Below are 24,429 nucleotides of genomic sequence, written 5' to 3'. Positions count from 1 at the left end.
GCCTGTAAGGGACCTGCGTATTGCGTCATTAGTACGCGACTCCGCTCAGACTAAAGCAGCCGATCACAGAGTAGCTCGATCGCGGGCGATGCTTTGTCATAAACCGAGCGACGGTTTTTTCGCGCTGTCTTTTCTCGGCAATGAGTGGTCGCGTCCTTCCTCGACGCTGCTGGGCGTAGAGAGGGGATGTCTCTGCGCGGCTGGGCCGCAGCGCGCACCCTAGCGCCCCGGGTGAGCGGCAGGGCGAGAAGGGTGCCAGCGTGGGGTGGGGGGCTCCGTTCCCCGCAGTGGAGGCCGGCGCTTCTCCAGCGTTGTGACGGGGCAGCGTTCGCAGCGCCTTTCTTGTGTTAACTCTAACGTCCGGGTTGAAAGGCTCCTGGGTGATGCTGAGGGTTTTTGTTTCTAGGGGTTTGGTTTTCCCCTGCGTAGTGGTCGGTGTCCCGCATTTATTTTAGAACACTACAGTAAGCCCGCCAAGAACTGCTCCGTGCCGGGCCCTTCGTGGGTGTTACACACCGGCCTGACCGCTGAGAGCACGAGCCCGTCCTCTGAGCCGCCGCTGGAGACGTTGCAAGTGTCCTCGCCTCGGCGCAGCGCTGCAGCGCGGGCCTGTCATGCTCAGACCCAGAAACAACAAAGCCTGGGAAAATAGTCACGTTACGTTTGCTTTTTCTTCCTCCAGGCCTTTTTTTTCCCCTTTCAGTTCTTGAGACAAATCTAGCATTACCTCTCAGTTTTAACAGTTACACTTATCCACAGTAGAGATGTTTACTGCCAATTTCCTTTTAAGCATCTGTGTCTCAGGCCTGTCCTGGTGGCACACGCCGGTAATCCCAGCACTCAGGAAGCTGAGACAGGAGGATCGTTGCAAGTTCGAGACTAGCCTGGGCTACAAAGTGAGCTCAAGGCCAGCCTGAACTGCATAGTGAAACTTTGTCTCAAAAAGACAAAAAATAAACATGTCTGTCTCAAGTCAAAAATAGAAAACTGCCGGGCATGGTGGTGCAGGCCTGTAATCCCAGCACTTGGGAGGCTGAGGCAGGAGGATCATTGCAAGTTCAAGACTAGCCTGGGCTACCAAGTGAGCTCAAAGCCAGCCTGAACGGCATAGTGAGACCCGGTCTCCAAAAAAAAAAAAAAAAAAAAAAAGAAGAAGAAGAAGAAAAAGAAAGTATGTCTGTGGCAACTTCTCCAGTTATTGCAGCTTAAATTTGTTGAAAACCAAACTTGTAACACCTGTTAAGGAAGATGAGTTTAGGGGCTGGGGATTTCGCTCAGCAGCACAGCACCTGCCTGGCAAGCGCCAGGTCGTGAGTTCGATTCCCAGTACCGGAAAAAAAAAAAAAACGAAAGAAAGGAATGTGAGTTTAATTAGATAGGTTCCCAAATCCCAAATAGTTACCTCCTAATCATTAGCTTTGATTATTTATTTTTTTGAGACAGAGTGTCTGTATGCAGTCCAGGCTGGCCTTGAACTCACTATATAGGCCAGGCTTTCCTCCAGCTCATGGCGATCCTCCTGCCTCAGCCTTCCAAGTCCTGGGATTACAGGCCTGGACCACCACACCGGCTTTTAACATAATTTCTGTCAATTCTTTACCTTCACTCTCCCTTTTAGGTATTATAAGAGTTAAAACTAGAGTATTCCAGGCCCCACTAAATGGGTATCATAATGCATTCTTTTTTCAGTTGTTTGGAAGATGTTTACACAGCCCATTCAGAGCATTAACTTCCTTGTCAGATAAAAAAAAAGAACTTTTACAGAATGGGCCAGACCTTCAAGATTTTGTATCAGGTGATCTTGCAGACAAGAGCAACTGGGATGAATACAAAGGAAACTTAAAACGCCAGAAAGGAGAAAGGTAATGAATTTTTGTCTTCTTTTTTGAGACAGGATCTCCCTATGTAGCCCAGGCTGGCCTCGAACTCACTTCAGTCCTCCAGCCGCAGCCTCCCCAGTGCTGGGATTACAGGTGTGCGCCACCACACCCAGCTCTACTTTCTCTTTATATTGGGAATTGAACTCAGCACCTCAAAGTTGCCAAGGAAGTGCTGTATCCCTGAGCCCTCAAAATTTTACTGAGCTATATCCCTGGCCCTGAAAATTTTTCAGAAGTTGCTACTTCTCCCTATGTAGTCCAGACTGGCCTTGAACTCGCTTATGTAGCCCAGGATGGCCTTGAACTCATGGCAGTCCTCCTGCCTCAACTTCCCAAGTGCTGGGATTACAGGAGTGCATATCACCCTGGGCAGTAATTGCAATTTTGAGACAATTTTAATGTCCCTTTCTTTTACTGCATTATTTTCAGATATAACCAAGTCTTGGAGTATATTTTTTGTTTTTGTTTTGTTTGAGTCAAGGTTTCCCTACACAGTTCATGCTGTCCCTGAACTCACTCTAGCCCAGACTCGGCTCAAACTCAGTAGCAGTCTTCCTGCCTCAGCATCTGAGTGCTGGGATTACAGGCATGTACCACCACGTGCACCACCATGCCCAGCTAATTTCAAACTTGTTAAACTTTGTAAAAGTTCTAATGACTAAAATGACTTTCTAAAAGTCATTAGAGCTGGGCGTGGTGGCGCACACCTATAATCCCAGCACTGGGGAGGCTGAGGCGGGGGATCGTAGTGAGTTCGAGACCAGCCTGGGCTACAAAGTGAGCTCAAGGCCAGCCTGAACTGCATAGCGAGACCCTGTCTCAAAAAGACCAAAAAAAAAAAAAAAAAAAAAAAAACCCACAAAAAAAATTAGAAAGAGGTGATAACAGACCCATGTAGGACAGGTATGTAAAAGTTGTTGGAATTTTTTTTCCTGTGGCCTTTACCAAGTTTTCTTCATCTTTCCTCAGACCTAACCATAAAACAACCATCTTCCCATTTTCTACCCAGCCACTGATTCTTAACAGACTGAAGGTTGTCACCTTGCTATTCATCTATTAGATTTTGATAATTTTTAAATTATAAGTGGATACCACGACCTGACTTGTTCTTTCTCCATATTTACGTATGACCTGTGGATACAATGCCTAAAAACGGTGAGGATTTCATGCAGGGGGAAAATAGTTTTGAGGACTGTTTACAAGTTGAGGCTGTATAATCTCCACTTCAAACTGTAGATTTTTTTTTTTTTTCTGTTTAATAATGACCATTAGCTGGGCTTGATGGTGTACACCTCTAATCTCAGCACTCAGGAGGCTGAGGCAGGAAGATCATTGTAAACTCAAGGCCAGCCGGAGCTACATAGTGACCATTTTGAACTACATATTGAGACCATGTGTCAAAAACAAACAAATAAACATCCCCATAAAATCTACAATGTAGAGCAAATAGTACCTGGTGGGTATCTCTTTTTAATCTGAATTAAAATGGGTATGGTGGTGGACACCTATAATCCCAGCATTCAGGAGGCTGAGGCAGGAGGATTGTCATGAGTTTGAGGCCAGCCTGAGCTATATAGTGAGACCTTGGTTCAAAAACAAAACACAAAAAAAGACAATCTGAGTTAATAGAGTACTTTTGGTGCTGTTTTTCATAGGGAATGCAATGTTCAAAGACTTCTGTATTTTACTAGAATAGGGCAACTTTGTACCTCTGCAAAAGGCAGAGGCGAGCAGAGGGCCTTGCCAGCCTCCACCAGGGTTCTCTAAGGGGTTCTGAGCGAGCGTAAATTTGGGTCTTTGTCCCCCCTCCTGTGGCTGAAGTTAGGAATTCATCTAGGATCATGGAAGAAATTTTTAGGTAGGGTGGGTAATAGAGTAAAATCTGTTTAAAGCTGTGTGATTATTTGTCAGCTTATTTTTAAAGACAGTTGTGTTTGGCTTCCTTAGGTTAAGGCTACCTCCATGGCTAAAGACCGAGATTCCAGTGGGGAAAAATTACAACAAACTGAAAAATACATTGCGGAAGTTGAATCTCCATACAGTAAGTTCTCAGTGTTAACTGCCTGATGTTAGTCTGAACCCGTGTTTGTTTCTACATACTTGGCTTTTGTTTCTTTGTTTCTATATATTTATAACAAAATTAATAAATATATAAATAACAGCAAGGAAAGTAAATAATGATGTTAAATGATGCATTATTCCCCGTAATTAGAAACACATATAGGGCCTAACGATACAGTTCCCTGAGGGCCTGGGTTCCATCCCCAGCACTCCCTCCCAAAAATGAATTGAAAATAATTTTTCCAAGCCAAGTGTAGTGGCTTGGAAAATCCCAGCTACCAGGAGACTGAGGCAAGAGGATTGCAGATTTGAGGCCAACCTGGGCAACTTTGCAAAACCCTGTCTCAAAACAAAAAAATTAAAAGGGTTGGGGGGTATGGCTCAGTGGTTGGATGCTTGAACACACACACACGCACACACACACACACCCCAAAAAAAAATTCTACAAAAGAAACAAAGGTGATTATATTTCTTAATATCTCCAGATATTCCCTGAAACTTGGGAAGCAAGGGTTTTTTGTAGGCTTGAGGTCTTTGTTGTTTTTGTGGATTTTTGAAATGTGATCTCGCTGTGTCACTCAGGCTGTCCTTGAACTCACTGTACCTGGTTGCCCCCAGACTAATGATCCTCCTGCCTGAGGGTCCCAAGAGCGTGTGCACCCCAGGCCTACTGGTTTGGGCTTTTATTTGTTTCGAGTTGGGGCCTTGCTGTGTTGTGCAGGCTGATCTCAAGCTCCTGGACTCAAGTGATCTACTTCAGCCTTCGAAGTAGCTGAGACTACAGGCACCTACCACCAGGCCCAGCTTGTTCATTTTTGTATTAGAATTAAGTATGTGTCTGTGGGGAAGACTATAATTTATGTTGTGCTGGCCATGGTGGCGCATGCCTATAACCCTAGCTATTCTGGAGGCTGAGGCAGGAGGATTCCGAGTTCAAGGCCAACCTGGACGATTTAGGAAGACTCTGTCTAAAACTAAAAATTTAAAAAGGGCTGGGTTTGCAACTCAGTAGTAAAGAGCTTGTCTAGGTTGTATAAGTCCTGGAGTTCAATCTCCAGTACAGGAAAAAAATAAGCAGTAAACAATGGGCAGCTTAAAGTGTCTAATACTTGTTCACTTGGTCCGTATTTTCAACCTGACTTTATTTTGATCCCTTCTACTGACAGGTGTGTGAGGAAGCTCGATGTCCCAATATTGGAGAGTGTTGGGGAGGTGGCGAGTATGCCACTGCCACAGCCACAATCATGGTAAAGCCAGCTCTGCCCCAGCTTTAGGGTAGAAGTGGAGTAGCTCCGCCTCCTCCTAAAAATGTGCGGCATGAACCTCTGCCTCCTTTCTCATTACAAATGAGTCTATGCAAAGTATAAGAAGTAAAAGCTGGGGGAATAATCTAAGCTGTTGTGTGTCACCTTCTCTGAATCAATCTGTTATCGCTCCTCCCCTCTGTCTGATGGTTAAGTGTGTGCCGCCCGGAGCCGCCTCTTCTGTTCTTTAGGAAATGTTCTTCCTGATAACTTCCTGTGTGTTTCTGTCTTGCCTATTCAACAAGAAGGGGCTGTGCCTTGCATTGAATGTTGAACGCTAACAAGCATCTGCACGTGGATCTGTTGCTTGGGGAGGGGAGGGAAGGAGGAAGTTAAAACCATGAAGATGTGTTCTGTACGGGATGTAATCGGCGCTTACTGCAAGCACGGGCTAGCGCACACCAACCCTAGTGCTGAGCAGGTCCGAGGCCATCTTCACACGCTGGGAACAGCAGTGCAGCGGATGCCCTGATGCTGGCCTTCAGTTTGAGAACCAGCATTAGCATTATCCTCAGAGTCCCCCATGTACCCCTAAACGTGTGTTAGGGTCCCATTTTTTAACTGAATTTTAAAATTTGGGTTGCATGTCCCTTCCCAGGGCTTGTCCCCTCCCCTTTTCCCTTAACACTGTTAATTCTGGATTTGTGGTTTCCTTTTCTTTCTAGTTTTGCAGTTTATAGTCCTTAAGGATATACTCTGTGCATTTCGTGTTTTTATAAATGGACCCAATCTGTCCCTGTCGTGTGCAGCTTGCTTTTGGCAGTGTTCCGGAGACCATCTGTCCGTCCGTCTGTCTGACTTGAATCTCTGTTCTAGTTGATGGGTGACACGTGCACAAGAGGTTGCCGATTTTGTTCTGTGAAGACTGCAAGAAGCCCCCCTCCCCTGGACGCCAGTGAGCCCTACCACACTGCGGAGGCCATCGCGGAGTGGGGCCTGGACTACGTCGTCCTGACGTCCGTGGATCGCGACGGTCAGTGTCAGCGTGGCCCCTGCCCCCGCTGGCCGCTCCTGTGCGGTGGCCTGACCGTGGGTTTTCTTTGCAGATGTACCCGACGGGGGAGCCGAGCACATTGCAAAGACCGTGGCACACTTGAAGGAAAGGTACTTGGTTTCGCACTTGTTTGTGTGCCTTAAGGACCTTTTGGACCCCTGTCTTTCCGATTAAGGCCTCCGCCTTAAAGCAGTGATTATGAACCTCAGGAGGGATTTCATCTTACCGAGAATCGGCTGGAAACTCTCCAGAAAGAGCATATCTGTGCACATTTGTACACGTGTGTGTATGTATCTACATACATACAGCATTTGCACAAAGCGGTAAGAGCTCAGTGGCATGAATATATCCTTGGGCCGTGAGTACATAGAACCCCTTCCCTCGCTTCACGTTTGAGTGTTAGTCTAAGCTGAGTGCTGTGCTGTGTTTTCCTTTCCCTTTCCTTCCCTTCCCTTTCTTGAGACAGGGTCTCACTGCATTGAACTCATGGTGATCCTCCTGCCTCATCCTACCAAATGCTGGGATTACAGACATGTGCCCCCATGCCTGGCAAAAACTGGATGACTTCTCAAAAATTGTTAAACTGTGGTCTTAGCACAGTTTTGATAAATCATCATTTTAAAGTACTTAGAATGAGATAAATTCTAATACTATTAAAATATATATATATACAGTGAGACCCTATCACAGCCTGCGCTATGCTCCCTGGGATCCAAAACTATAAGCTAAATGAACGTTTTTGCTTTATATGTATATGTATATATTTTGTTTTTGGTCTTTTTGAGACGGTCTCACTATGGAGATCAGACTGGTCTTGAGCTCACTTTGTAGCCCAAGCTGGTCTTGAGCTCACAATGATCCTCCTGCCTCAGCCTCCCGAGTGCTGGGATTACAGGCATGTGCCACCACACCCGGCAAAATATATATTTCTTGATAGGTTTCATCCATATTTATAGACTTGGAGATTTTATCCATAATTCACATTTTTACTACTATCTTAATACTGTGCATTTAAAATAGCATTTAAAAGGGTTATGCAGGGGCTGGGGATTTAGCTCAGCGGCACAGCACCTGCCTGGCAAGCACAAGCTCGTGAGTTCGATTCTTGGTACCGGAAAAAAAACCAAAAAGGGATGCGCAAGCCAGGCATGGTGGTGTGTGCTTGTAATCCCAGAACTCAGGAGGTGAGACAGGATCACTGGGAGTTCAAGGCCAGCCTAATCTGCATAATGAGACTCTGTCTCAAAACGCAAAATAAAAGAGATGCTCATTTCTCATAACCCAGTGCTAGCCTGTAACATCTAGCATACTTAGTAAATGTTTTTCCAATGATTTCGCATTACTGCCTATTTTCCATTTATTATAGTTCATTTTATAAAGCATGTTAACAACCCACTGACTTTCTTGTCTTTTTGAGACAGGGTCTCACTATGTAGTGCAGGCTGGCCTTCAACTCACTTTGTAGCCCAGGCTGACCTCAAACTTGCAACAATCCTCCTGCCTCAGCCTCCTGAGTGCTGGGATTACAGGGGTGCGCCACCATGCCCGGCTCCTACTGACTTTCTTTCACAAGGCATGAGTGGGTCTCAACTTGCAGTTTAAAAAAAAAACAATGAAGCCAGCATGGTGGGATACACCTGTAGTCTCAGTTCTGAGGAGGCTGAGGCAGGAGGATCACAAATTCCAGGCCAGCCTGGACACCTTAGCAACACCCTGTCTCAAAAAAAAAAATAAATAAAAAGGGCTGGGGACATAGCTCAGCTCAGTGTAGAGCATTTGCCTGGCATGCGCAAGACTGGGTCAGATCCCAAACAGAGTTAAAGGATGTGCCCTGTCAGCATCTGCACTCACGAGAGGGCCTGTGTGGTCTTTCTGTTTTCTCAGGGATACTTTTCTGTATTGGGTTTGTGAAAAAATTGGTCAACCTGGAATCATTTCTGCTCATATTGAAGAGAACGGCTCTATGATCTAGTTGACATTGTAACCCTTGAGTGAATAGACACAGCTACACTAAAAATAAGATTAATGTTTAGCTTGTACTTCTAAGCAAATTCGTAATTCAGCAGCCCAGAAAAGTTTTTTTAAAACCCATAGCACTTGTGAAATATTTGCCTAGAGTCAGCCATGGTGGCGCACTCCTGTAATCCCAGCACTCTGGAGGCTGAGGCAGGAGGATCGCCATGAGTTCAAGGCCAGCCTGGGCTACACAGTAAGACCCTATCTCAAAAAGAAAAAATTTGCCTAGAGAAAGGGAGGAGAAGACTGTTTGATGAGTTGTAAAGTAAATCAGTTGAAGCAGTCAGGTAATATTTCATTTGCTTAAATGTCCCAATTTATTTCCTAGTCAGAATTTTAATATTTCATATTTTATTTCCTTTAAATGATTTTACTTTGCAACTGATTCTCATTTTTAAGCACTCAAATTAGGTTTAAAAATCTGTACAATTTTAAACTGGGCATGGTGGCACACACCTGTAATCCCACCGCTTTGGGAGGCTGAGAAAAGAGGTTCTTAAATTCCAGTCTCATCTGAGCAATGCAGTGAGGTCTTGTTTCATAATAAAATACACAAAAAAAGGGGCTGGACAGCACTCAGGAGGCTGAGGCAGGAGAATCACTGCAAGTTCGAGGCCAGCCTCGACTATATATTGAGTCAAGGCCAGTCTTAAGTACATAGTGAGACTGAGTCCCCAAACACTCCAAACAGGGGGCCTGGGGCTGTAGCTCCGTGGTGGAGCACACCTAGGTTTAATCCTCAGTACCGCCCCCATGAGTCTAGGTCATCTCAAACTTTATTCTGATTGCCAAAAATTGTTTTTCTTCTGATTGTTATTTGCACGCAAATGTTTTAACCATTGTGTACGTAGAATTGGATGTCTTTATTTCTCATGTAGTGGCTCGTATATGCACACGTGTGTGCCCAGGCTGTGCTCAGCAGAGCTGAGGGTCAGTGTTGTGCCTGACACTGGGTGGGCTCTGTTCATTTGTTCCAGGAGGCAGTGGTGGCAGTCCTTTTCCTCAGTTCAGTGCTCCTCTCGTTTTCCCCTCTAGGAATCCAAAAATTCTTGTGGAGTGCCTCACCCCCGATTTCCGAGGGGATCTGAGAGCAGTGGAGAAGGTCGCCCGGTCGGGGTTAGACGTTTACGCGCACAATGTGGAAACAGTTCCGGAACTGCAGAGGTGAGCTCCTGGAGCCGCCGGGAAGCGGGGTCTCGCTCCTCTAGGTCTTCCCACTTGTCAGCGCCAAACTGCAACCGACTTTGCCAGAGTGAACTCACTGCCCTCTTCCTCGCTCCCTCTCTCCTTTCCTTCTTTCCACCTTTCATTGCTTTCTCTCTCCCTCCCTCCCTTCTTTCCTCTCTTATAGAAAAATCAGAAATTATAGTGCTAGCCTCAACACTGAAAAACCCCATGGATGTAAGGGAGACCAACATGTACAGTGAACGTTTAAATTTTACAGCATTTACTGCAGCAAAAGACACTGCCACTCATCCTTCCCCAGAGTACTTCCCCTCGCTTTGAGCGCACCTGTCCCATCCTTGTTGGGACTTCCTAAAGCACTTCTGGAAATCCTTTCGTATGTGTCTATGAGGTGTGATAAAAAATACAGTGAATAGTGCTGCAGTGTGTCCTCCAACAGAAAGCTGGGCTTGTAAAACATTGCAGTGTGTCCTCGTCCCCCTATGTATTAGATCTGGCATCCTGTGACTTCTGGCTCTTTCCAAAGTCAACATGACCGTGAAAAGTAAATGATTTTGATTCATTCAAAATATGGAGACAGCCATAACCGCACAACCAAAGACAGGAAATAGGCCCTCTAGAGCGCTTCAGCAAGAACCAAGAACGTGTTCAGAGTGAGAAGTGTTTTGAGGGGGAGTAACGGTGATTCACTACAATAAACTTAAAGTGTAAACACTCGCCACAGCTTCAGTTATACCTCGTAGAATGTATCTATGTGCCTGTAACACAGATGGCACTAATATACACAGTAAATGGCCCAGCAGAAAAACCGATACTGTTTGGATGTATTTTAAATCTCCCTTAAAAAGCAGACACTATTTCTTTAGTCTTCCTAGTAATTTTAGTAATTAGGAATAAGGATTGTTATTCCACATATGACTATATTCAATTTTTTTTTGTCTTTTTTCAGATGGTCTTGCTGTGCAGTTCAGGCTGGCCTTGAGCTCACTTTGTAGCCCAGGCTGGTCTCGAACTTGAAACAATCTTCCTGCCTCAGCCTCCAGAGTGCTGGGATTACAGGCATGCGCCACCACGCCTGGCTATATTCAAGTTTTTAAAACATTAAAATCATGGTAAATCTCAGGCAAGACTAATATTGTTCATTTTCTTTAACTTTAGAAAAGTTGCCAGGTGTGGTGGCACACACCTGTAATCCAGAGGCTGAGGCAGGAGGATCATTGCGAGTTTGAGGCCAGCCTGCGCTACAGAGTGAGCTCAAGGCCAGCCTGAACTGCAAAGTGAGACCCTGTCTCAAAGAGATAAAAAAAGAAAGAAAGTATTTAGCTCTGATTTTACTAGCTTCTACATTATTCTGTGCATAAAACATAAAAACATTATGATTAAACAGTAATAAGCATTTCTTCTAAATCACAAGCATTATAGAATATAAATTGAGTGGAGAAATACTTTTTTTCTTTGAGAATCTTCTCTTATTTTTTATTTTTTTTATTTTAAAGAGAAAAGAATAAAAAACAAAATAACAAAACCAAAGACAAAAAAAAAACCAAAAACACAAAAACTATAAGATTGATACATAATTTCTTTTTTTTTCTTTGCATTACCGGGGATTGAACTCATGACCTTGAGCTTGCCAAGCAGGCACTTCTGCCACTGAGCTATATCCCCAGCTCCTGATACATAATTTCACAACAACATGTTAGGCAATCAGCAATGGTTGTTGTATTACTTACTGTTATCTTCAAAGTAGTTGTATATTTCCCTTCCTTCTTTCTTTTCTTCTTTCCCTCATCCCAGTTGTTCTTTCCTATTGACAAGTTCCTTTTCCTTTCACGCTATCTATTGTACCTTTCAGTTTTATTTACTCTTTCAGGTTCTTACACTAGGGAGACAATACGGTGTTTACGCATGTGGGTCTGATTCATTTCACTTATGAGTATGGTTTGAAATAATGTTCAACATCACTGGTCATTTGAGAGATGCAAATTAAAACAACACTGAGATTCCATCTCATCCCAGTAAAAATGGCTACCATCAAGAAATCAACCAATGACAAATGCTGGAGGGGCTGCAGGGAAAAAGGAACGCTTTTTCACTGGTGGTGGGAGTGTAGACTGGTACAACCTCTGTGGAAATCAGTTGGGAGATTCCTTAAAGAATTAGCATTAGAGGTCCCACTTAACCCAGCCATTCCTCTTCTGGGTATTTTCCCAGAAGAAGTAAAAACATCATACCGCAGCAATATATATGCACCCATGTTCATAGCAGCACAATTTGTTGTAGCAAAATCTTGGAAACAACCCAAATGCCCATTAACTGAGGAGTGGATAAGAAAAATGTGATATTTTTATATAATGGAGTATTACTCAGCTATAAAGAAAGATAAACTCAGGCTGAACATGGTGGCACATGCCTGTAATCCCAGCACTGAGGAGGCTGAGGCAGGAGGATCATTGCGAGTTCGAGACCAGCCTCGGCTACAAAGTGAGTTCAAGGCAGTCTCAAAGACCAGAAAAAAAAAAAAAAAAAAAAAAGAAAGATAAACTCTACGCTTTTATAGGTAAATGGATACAACTAGAGAAATACTTTTAAAAAGTGATAACTTTTTTTGTTTGTTTTGAGACAGGATCTCACTATGTAGTTCAGGTTGGCCGTGTTTTTGTTTTTTTGTTTTTTTTTAACTCTTTGAGACAAGGCCTTGCTATGCAGCTCAGGCTGGCCTTGAGCTCACTTTGTAGCCCAGGCTGGCCTCTAACTTGGAACAGTCCTCCTGCCTCAGCCTCCCAAGTGCTGGGATTACAGGCCTGTGCCACCACGCCCAGCTTTCAGGTTGGCCTCGAATGTACCATGTAGCCAGGTAGCCTTGAAGTTGTAGTGATCCTCCTGCCTCAGCCTCCTGAGTGCACAGGTGTACACCACCATGCCTGACTTAGAAAGTAATTTTTTATACTGTGGTTTTGCAGTTACTTTTTAATCCTACATTTTTTTCTTCCAGTTTCTGATTTTAAAAAGTAACGACAAATTGATTAGAGAAAATAAAGCTGCATTGCAATTCAATTGAATGCTGGTTTAACATCACAACTTCCTGGCCTTTTGGCTTCCCCCCTGGGAAGCCAGGTTGGTTTGGCCTTTGTTGAAGTCTGGCCCTGCCCTGGTATGGCCAGCAGTGGGTGCCAAATGCCCTGGTTTCACTTAAGCATCATCATTTCCTGTGAAAATTCCAGAACCGTGCTGTGTGGCGTCTCGCCAGCAGAGGGCAGCTGAGGCTAGGAAAGCAAGGAGCCTAAGTTTCGGGCCTCTGTGGTTTCAGGTTCATTTTTCTTTGTTCAATATGGAGATTGTCTTACTTTTGCCCCCTTTCTCTTGTCTTTCGACTGTCACTGAGAGTCAGTAAATTTGAGCTTCAGAGTTCTCATATAAAATGACTTCTACTAATTTTCTCTGCCCTGAAGAAAGCTTAAATGTTGGCAGAGCTGGGAAGGCCACAGCAGCCTTATTTCTTTCCTAAACTAACAGGAATTTGTTACAAGTGCTGCCACTGAGCGGTGTAAAGACAAGAACCGCAGTGCGCAGACTGCATTTTGCCGGCCATCCGGGACGCGCTGCGACTTGCCACTCTCCCTGATGCCAGCCCCACTGTTTTCCAGGAAAGTTCGTGATCCGCGGGCCAACTTCGACCAGTCTCTGCGTGTGCTCAGACACGCCAAAGAGGTCCAGCCCGCTATTATTTCGAAAACATCGATAATGTTGGGTTTGGGCGAGAGTGATGAGCAAGTGTACGAGACAATGAAAGGTAAAGAACTAAGAAGTGAAAAGCGTTCAGACTGCATTGGCGTCCCAGCAGGACCCCTCTTGGAAGGCCCTGTGCAATGTGTGCCTCTTTGGGCTGGGAGCCCAGGCCTGGGCATAGCTTGCCTGGCACGCGTGAGACCCTGGCTTGGATTCCCAGCACCAGAAAAAGTCCATGGTTGTGAATTCAACAGGAGAGGCAGGTAGGCTCTCTTACAGCTGCGTGGATGACAGGCATGAAGCTCAGACAGGAAGTGTATGTCCCTTGTTGGGGGGTTGGGGCACTGGAGAGTAAACATTATCCATGCTAGGCCAGCACTCTGTGACTGAGCTACGTCCCGGCCCTTTTTTAAGTTTTATTTTGAGACAAGCTGAATTCTTGCTGAGTTGCCCAGGCGGGACTGGAATTGCGAATCCTCTCTGCTCAGTCTCCCCAGCGCCAGGGTCACAGGGGTCACCACTGCACCCACTCTCAACCCCCAGCCTTGCACATGGTAGGCAGACAGCTACCACCGAGCTGTGTCCGCTGCCCTGGCGGCCAACTTCCCCTCCTCCTGCCTCAGCCTCCTGAGTAGCTAGGATTCCAACATCCACTGCCGAATCCACAGAAGTTTGTATCCCGTTTTGCTTCTTACCCATTTCACCCAAAGAAAAATTCTTTTATCCACTTCTCTCTTTCTCTTCCTCTCAGTCTACTTTCTCTTTTTATTTTTCATGGTACTGGGGACTGAACCCAAGGGCTTCACACTGAAATATATCCTCAGGCTTTTCTATTTTTTATTTTGATACAGGGTCTTGCTAAATTGCTAAGCTGCCCAGCTTGGGCTTGCATTTGCAGTTCTTTTGCCTCAGCCTCAGAGTACCGAGATTCCCAGTGTGTGCCACCATGCCTGGCTCGTGCATCTTTTTCAGATGAGATAGGGTGTGTTCAGGGAGGTATTGCTGTAGACTCATCTTTTTTATTGCACGGCTTTTGAGAGCCAGCCACATACCAGGCACTGACAGTTCACACATGACTAAGACCAGTCCGGGCTCTTGAGGAGCACTTATGTATAGATTGTTGTGTAACATGGAGTGCTTTGGACTTTCTGAACCTCCTTCCCATTAGCCCATTTGCTTACGATTCTTGGCCTTTCCTTTTATTTTGTTTTGTTTTTTGAGACAGGGTCTTGCTATGTAGCCCAGGCTGGCCTCAAACTTGCAGTGATCCTCCTCAGTGATCCTGCCTCAGCCTTCCAAGTGCTGGGATTACAGGTGTGCATCACCATGCTTGGCCTCTTAGTCTTTTTATTTTTATTTTTTAAAATTTATTTATTTAGTCTTTTTGAGACAGGGTCTTACTATGCAGTTCAGGCTGGCCTTGAGCTCACTTTGTAGTGCAAGCTAGTCTCGAACTTGCAACAATCCTCCTGCCTCAGCCTCCAGAGTGCTGGGATGACAGGCGTGCACCATTATGCCCGGCCTTCTTAGTCTATTTAAACTTTTAAATATGAAAGGTTTTTTTTGAGGACCTTTGGCCTACTGATAGTCATTAGTAGTTCAAAACGTAGTAAATTCAAATGGTTGACTAAAAGCTCCTCTTTACTACAATGGACGTGGTTCTTAGGGAGATTCTACATGTCAGGAGTTGAATCCCGTCCGGGGAGCCTACCTTGTCCAGTGAGTGAGAGCCCAGCCCAGCAGCCTTGGCCTGTGGCATAGCGTCTCCGGCTTTTCCACATGCTGCTGCCTTCACCTCCCTGCCGAGCAGACCCCTGCCCTCGACACTTGACTCCTGCCTCACAGCGGGCCCCAGTGTCGGGGCGCTCGTCCCTACAGCTGTCGGCCCCCCACACTTGTGTTACCCCTTCTTGTGTGTTCAGGCCTTGTCGTAGGCCCTGGCACAGAAATACCTTTGAAAGACTAGTATAATCTTCTTCCATCACGGGGACTGCAGACGAGCGTGTCCTCCCTTATGAAACTCTCCTTGGGAAAATGCTACTCAAATCTACACCTGCTAATAGAGTTTTTGCTAATTTTTCTGCAGCACTTCGTGAAGCAGATGTGGACTGTCTGACACTGGGGCAGTACATGCAGCCCACAAAACGCCACCTTAAGGTACGGAGATCCTTTTTTTTTGGGTACCGGGAATTGAACTCAGGACCTTGTGCTTGCCAGATAGGCGCTGTGCCACTGAGCAGTATCCGTGGCCCAAGGTACAGAGATCTTGCATTGCCAAATGTTTCTTAGTAACTTGAATGATATCTTCATCGTCCCCAGGTAAAAATAAGAAACTACTGGCTTTTTAGGCTAATGTTCCCCGTGTATTTGTGTCTCGGGTCCCACTTTTTCATCTGCACTCCCTGGCTCCTGTGACACTGTGTGACTCAAGTGCGCTGACCGAGAACGGGGAAACCCTGAGCCGCACCTGGCGATCCGGGGACTTGTTCGAGTTGTGCGGGGCCGCCGCGGGGTCAGACAGGGAAGGCAGTGTGGCTGTTTCTAGAAGCGGGTGTCAGATGCTGACCGGGTTAATCGGTGCGGGAAGTACAGAAAAGTCTCTAGAGACAGCCTCCTCTTTGTCCCGCGGAGGCCCGGAGTGCGAGGTTGCTTCGGGGAAGGCCTGGCGGGGACGAGGGGAGACCCCTGGGAATTCAGGGGCGCCCACCCCAGAGGCGCAGTGGGTCAGCGCGCATCACTTATACGGAATCAGAATCACTTGGGAATTCTGCAGCCTGACCGGAAGTGATTCTCTAAATCCAGGTTGAAGAATATATTACACCTGAAAAGTTTAAGTACTGGGAGAAAGTAGGAGGTGATCTTGGATTTCACTACACCGCCAGCGGCCCTCTGGTGCGCTCCTCATACAAAGCAGGTGAGCCGCGCGGGCGCGTCCTTAGGTCCTGGGCTTTGCTCCCCGCGCAGAGGCTCAGAGCCCGGGCACGCGAACCCGCCCCACGCGAGCGCAGCTCTGCGGAAACCAAGCAGACTTCCCGGGTTCAGCTCTACCCAGGTCACCGAAGCCGTGAGGTGGATCGAATAGCTGAGGCTATCTTTTGTCGGAGAAAGGAAAGGCGTTTGCCAGAGCGGCCGGAGGAGCTTTCTCCGAAGAGGCGGAGGGCACGGTTCTCTGCCGCCATTTGTTCCTTAACCGCCCCCCCCCCCCCCCCCCCCCGCCGCTGCAGCCAGCCACCGCAGCTGCCTCCCCAGGGCTCAGCCCCCCCGTGACACAGCACACACACACACACACACACACACATGCACGCACACACACGCTGTGTCAGCCCGTGGGGAAAGCAGGGACGCTGCGCCGACTCCAGTGCGCTGCTGGTGGGCACTGGCAGTGGGTCGTGCAGGAATGACAAAGCCTGTCGGGCGTGTAATAAGATTTTCTGGGAAATGTGTATCATTTGCAAGCAGTACCAGCTGCATCCCCAGACTCGCAGTTTGAGATCAATTTAAGCACTGGAATTTGATAGCATTGCTGCTCATACTGTTAATTTCTTTGTATTTTCCCCCCAGAGGTAACAGAAAAATTAGCTACAATGCAATTTTTCACTTCTGTAATTCAACTCTTGTCTTGATCGGTTGTGCGGGCAGATTTATGAAAATAAAAACATTTCTTTCCAGGGGATAAAAAGTTGAGAACGGCCACCAGAAAGTCCATGAGAACATATATGAAGACTGAATTTAATCTAAAAAATGTGGATTTTTAGCTGGGTGTGATGGTGCACCCCTGTAATCCTAGCACTAGGGAGGCTGAGGCAGGAGGATTGTTGCAAGTTCAAGACTAGCTTGGGCTACAAAGTGGGCTCAAGGCCAGCTTGAACTGCATAGTGAGACCCTGTCTCAAAAAGACAAAAAAACAAAAAAACAAAAGAAATGTGGATTTTTTTTACCCTGTCAGTTGGACTTAACAATTATAATGAAGAATAAAGAGCTAGATCTTTTTGGATATGTCTAAAATGTGTGCTAATTATTGTGGTGCTGGGGATTGAACCCAGGGCCTTCTCGCTGAACTTTATCCTTAGCCCTCAGCCTTTTTTTGAGACAGGGTCTCACTAAGTCATTTAAATTGCGTAGGCTGGGCTTAAACTTACTATCCTCCTGCCTCAGCCTCCAAGAACGATTATAGGTATGTGCTACCACACTTGGCTGATATTAATGAATGATTTCTTATATATTGGGGTTTAAACCATAGATGTTTAAATTAGGCATGATTACATTTGAAAAATTAATGTTCAAGTATTAGTAATAGTTGATGTGTTCCTGTAAAGGTGGCCGAGGATGCCCTGTGTCGGGTTGGGGAGCTCCTGGCCGTGCAGAGTCCGCTTCCCTGTGGGGAGGCGCTGAGCACCCCCGCCAGCGGAGCCTGTGGCCCCGTGAAGGTTTCGCAAACACAGATCCGGGCGGTAGCGCGGCAGAACTGCTCTCTGAGATGCTTCTGCCAACAGCAGGACTTGGCGATGAGGAGAATAAATAGTGCCCTCAGAGTGGGGAATCATCAGAGGCAGTCTCAGCGGTAACGTCGGCCCCCGTCCTCCCGTGAATTGTGTTACAAAGAATAGCAGCTGCACTGTAGTGATAAAATTTTTAAAAGAACAGTGGGGAAAAGGCCAAAGATACAGGAAATATTTAGAAAAATACTGTCTTTGAGATTTGAGGATGAGGGGACCAAGGATGTAGCTCAGTGGCACAGCACATGCCTGGTAAGCACAAGGTCCTGAGTTCGATTCCCAGTACCCAAAAAAAAGAGCGATTTGAGGAGAAATGTCAGTAAGTACAAAAGTCTTCCAAAGGGAAATATTGAAGCACAATTCTGAAATTCTAAAATAGTAGCACTGTTATTTACTTTAAACTCATATTAATGTATTTTCATTTTTCCCAAATAGGTGAATTTTTCCTGAAAAATCTAGTGGCTAAAAGAAAAACACTATCCCTCTAAAACTTAGAGCAGACCCTCAGGAGCACAGGAGGTTGGCCACGCTGCGGCTAGCTGGTCTGGAGGGTCCAGGACTGCCAGGTGCGGGTGCTCCTGCTGATTTTGTGCTAAGAGAAATGTCAGTATGCCTTACATATTTAATTATAGCCATTCATTTGGTGTTCTTTATCTAATAAATAATTGCCTGTTATGTACACATGAAAGATCTTTGTAAGTTTATATTAACATTATAATTAATTACAGTTTAACATTAAAACTTCCAGGAAGCCAGGCATGGTGGCACATGCCTGTGATCCCAGCACTTGGGAGGCTGAGGCAGGAAGATCGTTTCAAGTTCGAGGCCAGCCTGGACAACTAAGTGAGCTCAAGGCCAGCCTGAACTGAACAGCGAGACCCTGTCTCAAAAGAAAAGAAAATTTCCAGGAGATTTTGCAAGTCACTGTTACCTATATATTAATGTTACATTTCCTTTATGAAGATAAAAAACAGGCTGGTGTGGTGGCGCAAGTCTATAATACCAGCCCTTATGAGGCTGAGGCAGGAGAATCAAAAGTTCAAGCCTACCTGGGCAACTTAGTGATTTAGTGAGACTTTACCTCAAAATAAAAAATAAAAAGGGCTGAGGACGTAGCTCAGGTAAAGAGCACGGAGTTCAGTCCTCAGTACTGAAAAAAAGATTTGCAATGTCAGGATATTTTCCAGTTAAATTTAAACTTGAGAGAAAAGCGAGAACATTGATTAAAAGGGACTTGCAGCTAGCCCTGTCATGTACTTGGCACGGCAGGTACTGCACAGCTGACCGTTACCCCGAGACCGCAGGCGGCGCGCACATGCCCGGGCCCAGGGCCTAGGCGATGTTAGCCCGCTCCCTTCCTCAGGGTGACAAGAGCAGCCGCAGGGAGTTCTCCTTTGGTTTTGTTTCCTGAGACAGGGTCTTGCCGCGTAGTTCAGGCTGGCCTTGAACTATGCAATCCAGGCTAGCCTGGAATCTGATTCTTCCGCCTCAGCCTCCCCTGTCAGCGGCTGAGCCCAGGTCTGCGGTGCCCTGGGGGCAGAACCGCACCACTCCCGGTGTGCTCCGCTCCTTGCTGCAGTCAGACACAGTCACAAGCTGAGCTCTCCCGAGGCCCGTTAGATCACCCCCCACGCACTGCCTGTCACTGTCCCCTGAAGGCAGAAGGTGCACATGTGCTTAGTATTCCATGCCCCAACCCTGGGTGTTTCGTGGTTTTTTTTTTTTTGTCTTTTTGAGACAGGGTCTCACTACACAATTCAGGCTGGCCTTGAGCTCACTTTGTAGCCCAGGCTGGCCTCAAACTTGCAAAGATCCTCCTGCCTCAGCCTCCCAAGTGCTGGGATTACAGGAATGTGCCACCACTCCCAGCTCTGGTGCCTTTTTTAAGGGCAGGTGTCACTAAATTGCTCAGTTGCCCAGGTTGGGCTCAAACTTGAAGTCCTCCTGCCTCAGCCTCCCAGAGTACTGGGATTACAGGTGTGCTCCATGGCACCTGGACCTGTTGCCTTTTAAATAATAGCTTTGTAGAGTTTCACCCCATATTACACCATATGTACCACATATATCTACGTACACAAACACATGCATATTTACTTATATTTAAATCAGTCATTTGCGGGGTCAGGGAAGCACCTGTACACAGATGCTTGGGTCACAGCTAGAAGTCATTGCCAGCGAACAGAAAACACTGACGTTTTACTTTATACCACAACATTTTGCCAGCATGCGGGCTTGGTCATTAATCTCAGAAAAACTAAGATCCCTGTAATTGCCTAGTTTAGGTTAATAATTAAAATGTCACCCACTACTGTGTTCCTCTAACTCCAGTCATTCATGTACAGCCTGCGTAATTTTTTTTATCTGGATGAGAACCATAGTATATATTTTTTATTTGTTTTTGTTTGTTTGAGATACGGTCTTGCTGTGTAGTTCAGGCTGGCCTCAGACTTGCAGCAGTCCTCCTGCCTCAGCTTTCCAAGTGCTGAGGGGACAGACTTGAGCCACCATGCCTGGCCTTTTTTAAAATGCTGTACCAGGGACTGAAGCCAGGGCGTTGTGCATACTCGGCCAGTGATCTGCCCTGAGCTACACCCTCTAGCCCTTTCTCATTTTGTGTTTTGAGCCAGGCATTGTTTGAGGCCTTGGCCAGCCTGCACTACATAGTGAGACGCTGGCTCAAAACAAAACCAAAAAAAATTTTTTTAATGAATTTGTGAGCCAGGGTCTCACAAAGCTTCCTAGGCTGATCTTAGATTTGCAGTCCTCTTGCTTTAGCCTCCCGACTAGCTGGGAGTACAGGTGTGTGCCACCACACCAGGTTTATGTATTTATTTTTAAGTAACACTGGGTGTGGTGGCGCGTGCCTGTAATCTCAGCACTCTAGGCTGAGGCAGGAGGATTGCTGTGAGTTCAAGGCCAGCCTGAGCTACATGGTGAGACCCTGTTTCAAAAAAAACAAAAACAAAACAGGGAGATACATGTTCAGCTGAATGTCTCCGGGTTACTAGCAGGATACGGTGAAGCACAGACCTGAGTGTCTGTGTGCTGAGAAGAGAAGGGAGCAGGGAGCAGGGTCATGGAAGTGAGGGCTTCACCTTGCGCGGCATGGGTGCCGTTCTTCCCAGGCTTCTGGCCTCACAGGTGATCACTGTGCTTCGTGTAATGTTACCCAGTTTCTGGCTGCGCAGCCTGCAAAGCGAGGCTGACTCTGCTGTGACTAACAAAAGCAGGGCTGTTTTAAATGTTTTGTTTTGGGGATGGATTCATGCAGTGCGGTTCAGGCTGGCCTCAAATTCACAGCAATCCTCCTGCCTCAGCCTCCTAAGTGCTAGGATTACAGGCATGGGCCACCACGGTGCCCAGCATGACCAATGCTTTAAAGCAGAGACAGATGTAGCTGAGTGCAGAGCGCTTGCCTAGCACGTGAGCCCCGGGCTCCACCCTGAGTACTGCGGAAAAGTTTACTGCTTCAAGTGTACGACTCAGGAGCGTCAGGTGCGTTCAGAACCTGTGCGGCCATCGGTGTCTCCATTTGACATCTCCGTGATGCCCCAAATCCAAGCCTTTCTCGGCTGTCCCCCGGGTCCTCGCCACTCTTCCGCACACTCCTGATCCGGCCGGGATCCCACCCCTGCCCTCCTTCCCCGATCCGCCAAGATGTCTGTAACCTCAGATGCCGGCGAGGCCTCGTGGTCTCCTCGCCTCGGGTCCACATAGCATCTTTGTTCTCATCATGTGGTTGGCTTCCTACACGGATGGTCCTGGGTGTACGCACCTCGCTTCAAGAGGCTCTCACCTGCCCCGAGGATTGAACCCAGGCCTTTTCAGCAAACAGCATCCCTAGCACATTTCATGTTGAGACAGGGTCTTGGGAAATTGCTAAATTGCTCAGGCTGGGCTTGAACTGGGATCCTCCTGCCTCAGCTTCCCAGAATGCTGAGATTACAGGCATGTGCCACCATACCTGACCTGACCGCTGTTCCTTAGCACCTCACTGCATCTGCCTTAGAGTCCAGCACGTGTACCGCAGTGCTGGGGATCACCCCAGAAGCTTGTGCACACTCGGGGAGCACTCCACCACATCAGTACCTTAGCTAAGATTAGCTAAGCTGGGGGCAGTTGGTCGCAGATTGACTGTTGCCCTAGCAATTCATTCAGGTCGGAATCATCTGTAGAAGCTAAAACCAGGGGGTGAAAGTGTGTCCTTTTCCTTTTGTTTCTTTTTTGAGGCAAGCAGGGTCTCACTACGTGGTGCAGGCGGGCCGTGAACTTGCTTACGTAGCCCAGGCTAGCCTTACAACTCTTGGTGATCCTCCAGCCTCAGCCTTCCGAGTGCTGGGATTACAGGCGAGCACCACACGGCCTGGCGGAGTATTTGAAGAGTAACAGTTCTTCCCCGCAGACACGCAATTATGAAGGGGAAAGTAACTCCCCAGCAGGGTGACCCGCCGGACACTGCACTCAGTGGTGAGGTAGCACTCGCAGTGAAGGGGCCCTGGCCTCGCCCCGTGACAGGTACGCTCCTGCGGGTCCCTGCTGGAAACGTGCACTGACTGACAGCAACTGCGGCAGATCCCGAGCGGTCGTCAGGCGAGCCCCTGCCGTGGGACATTCGACAAGACAACCGGCCTGCAGCTGGTGAAAGTGCCAACGCTCAATGTTCAATATGTGTGTGTGTCCGTGTGTCTGTGTATGGGTGTGCACACGTGTGCACACTTTATGTTCTAGAATTATGAGAGAAAAATGACCAAGAGAGAATAGAGTCGTACTGTAGGAGCCGAGGCCCGGCAACGTGGCCGGAGTGAGACGGGAACCACGCGCAACCACGCGCACGGCGCGGCAGCACCCGAGCCTGGCACGGACACGCCAGCCCCGCACCTGGTGCTAGTCCCCACATGACACACCGAGCCCGCGCTGATGCCAGTCTGCTAGCACGAGCTCGGGGGACCGCCTGGGTCAAGCTTCAGAGAAGACACAAGGACGGCAGCAGCCGACTGCGCCGCTGCCCTCCGGTTCCTGCAGGGACCCTTCTGCGTGCAGGGCGTCGCTTCTTATCCAAAGCACCTTTTCCTCCCTGAGCACTTCTCATTCTTCTTATTTCTGCCCCAAGATAAACAGTAATCTGTCACATTCACCACTTGTCCAGACAGGTTCATAGATCGGGACAAATAACCTGGAAACAGGGCTGCCCCTGCCCACCTGCTGACAGGGACGCGCCCTCTATGACTTCCTGTTGGTGTTTTAAGACAGGGTCTCACACGGAGCCCAGGCCGGCTTCAGACTCAGCCCAGCCTGTCGTGAGTGCTGGGATTACAGGGCAGTGCCAGCACGCCTGGGATTTGGGTTTGGGCTATCAAGGACATACCTGGGACAATTGGTAAAATCTGAATAAACTTTAGATATTGTTTTTTTTGAAATAGGGTCTTGCTATGCAGTTCAGGCTGCCCTTGAATTCACTGTGTCACGAGACTGACCTCAAACTTGCAGCAATCCTCCTTGCCTTAGCCTCCCAAGTCCAGGGATGACAGGTATACGCTACCACGCTTGGCCAGCTGGGGTGAAAGCCTGAATCTAGTTCTGCCATGTATTACTGTGTGACCCCAAGCAAGCTACTTACAACAGTTTTGGCCTTCTGCTCTTCATCTGAAAAATAGGAACTTACCTCAAAGGGCTTGTGTAAAGAACTGATAAGAAAACGCACCTACCGAGCGTAGGTGTACACACTGGCCAGTGTTTACATGGAGTGAGCAGGGTGTGGGGGTGCACGTGCCTATAACCCTAGCACTCTGGGAGGCTGAGACAGGAGGATCACAAGTCCCAGCCCATGTTGCTCAAGCAGCATGTGGTGAAACGGTGAAACTTGGTCTCAGATAAATTAAGGGCCCGGTATAGTGCCGTGTCGAGGCCCTGGGTTCCCAATCCCAGAGCCTGTTCAGGGCTCTGGGGCAGTGGGCCCAGCTTGTTAGGGCACCTAACGGGCGCGCTTCCCACCAGCCACGGCCCTAACTCTTGTGTAAACAGGGCTCTCGCACCACCCTCCTGCCACCTCTGCACTAGGTCACCTCCATTGACAGACGGGGAGAACAAAGCTGTCACATGATTTAGCCACGTTATCACAGGCCAGGAGGGTGTGGAGCCAGGACTGAAAGCTACCAGACTTAGGTGGAATAATAAGTGATTTCCACAGAACCAATTATGGGACAGAGGTTTCATTTTTGTTGTACAAGAGTCACCGCCATACCCAGCTGACAGTGTATTTTGAAAAATCGATTTGAATGTCGTTACCATGTCCATGTACTTTCACTTTTAATACTAGTTAATCTCATGGACAACCATCACTCCCAACCCCCACCCTCAAAACAGTCGCTAGCAAACAGACTTTAAAAAAATCATGCTCCTGATTGGGTATGATGGCATACACCTGTGGCACACACTCAGGAGGCTGAGGCAGGAGGATCATTGTGAGTTCAAGGCCAGCCTGGACTGTATAGCAAGACCCTGCCTCCAAAAAACTCAAATCAAGCCGGGCATGGTGGCGCACACCTGTAATCCAAGCATTCAGGAGGCTGAGGCAGGAGAGTTGTTGCAAGTTCAAGGCCAGCCTGGGCTACAAAGTGAGCTCAAGGCCAGCTGAACTGCATAGTGAGACACTGTCTCAAAAAGGACAAAAAAAACAAAACAAAATCAATCCATCATCTTATGGTTCTCAAACTCCTCTGATGTTTGTCTCAACAACCTGCAAAGTTTTTCTTAAAGGTCCACATAGC

General features: G+C 47.3%; 1 protein-coding gene across 3 annotated transcripts; it reads left to right on the top strand.

The window, feature by feature from the left end:
- The first annotated feature begins 63 nt into the window (after nucleotides 1-63).
- On the top strand, nucleotides 64-18,350 carry Lias (lipoic acid synthetase). Of its 3 annotated transcripts, none has more exons than XM_005391982.2 (11): nucleotides 83-231; nucleotides 1,690-1,862; nucleotides 3,828-3,921; nucleotides 5,108-5,188; nucleotides 6,062-6,218; nucleotides 6,292-6,349; nucleotides 9,291-9,419; nucleotides 13,085-13,230; nucleotides 15,253-15,323; nucleotides 15,969-16,080; nucleotides 18,098-18,350. In XM_005391982.2, exons 1-11 carry the CDS (start codon nucleotides 187-189, stop codon nucleotides 18,148-18,150), a joined length of 1,119 nt encoding a protein of 372 aa, XP_005392039.1. In that variant the 5' UTR covers nucleotides 83-186; the 3' UTR covers nucleotides 18,151-18,350. The 3 variants fall into 3 exon arrangements, with proteins under 3 accessions (XP_005392042.1, XP_005392039.1, XP_005392040.1); XM_005391983.2 differs by lacking the exon at nucleotides 18,098-18,350 and adding an exon at nucleotides 16,209-16,364; XM_005391985.2 differs by lacking the exons at nucleotides 3,828-3,921; nucleotides 6,062-6,218; nucleotides 6,292-6,349; ... (3 more) ...; nucleotides 15,969-16,080; nucleotides 18,098-18,350 and having other exon boundaries at nucleotides 64-231; nucleotides 5,108-5,192.
- The last annotated feature ends 6,079 nt before the right edge of the window (nucleotides 18,351-24,429 follow it).

Source organism: Chinchilla lanigera, unplaced genomic scaffold, assembly GCF_000276665.1.
Source record: "Chinchilla lanigera isolate Chin_1 unplaced genomic scaffold, ChiLan1.0 scaffold00042, whole genome shotgun sequence".
Taxonomy (NCBI): Eukaryota; Metazoa; Chordata; class Mammalia; order Rodentia; family Chinchillidae; genus Chinchilla; species Chinchilla lanigera.
This window is presented reverse-complemented; position numbering and strand designations above follow the sequence as displayed.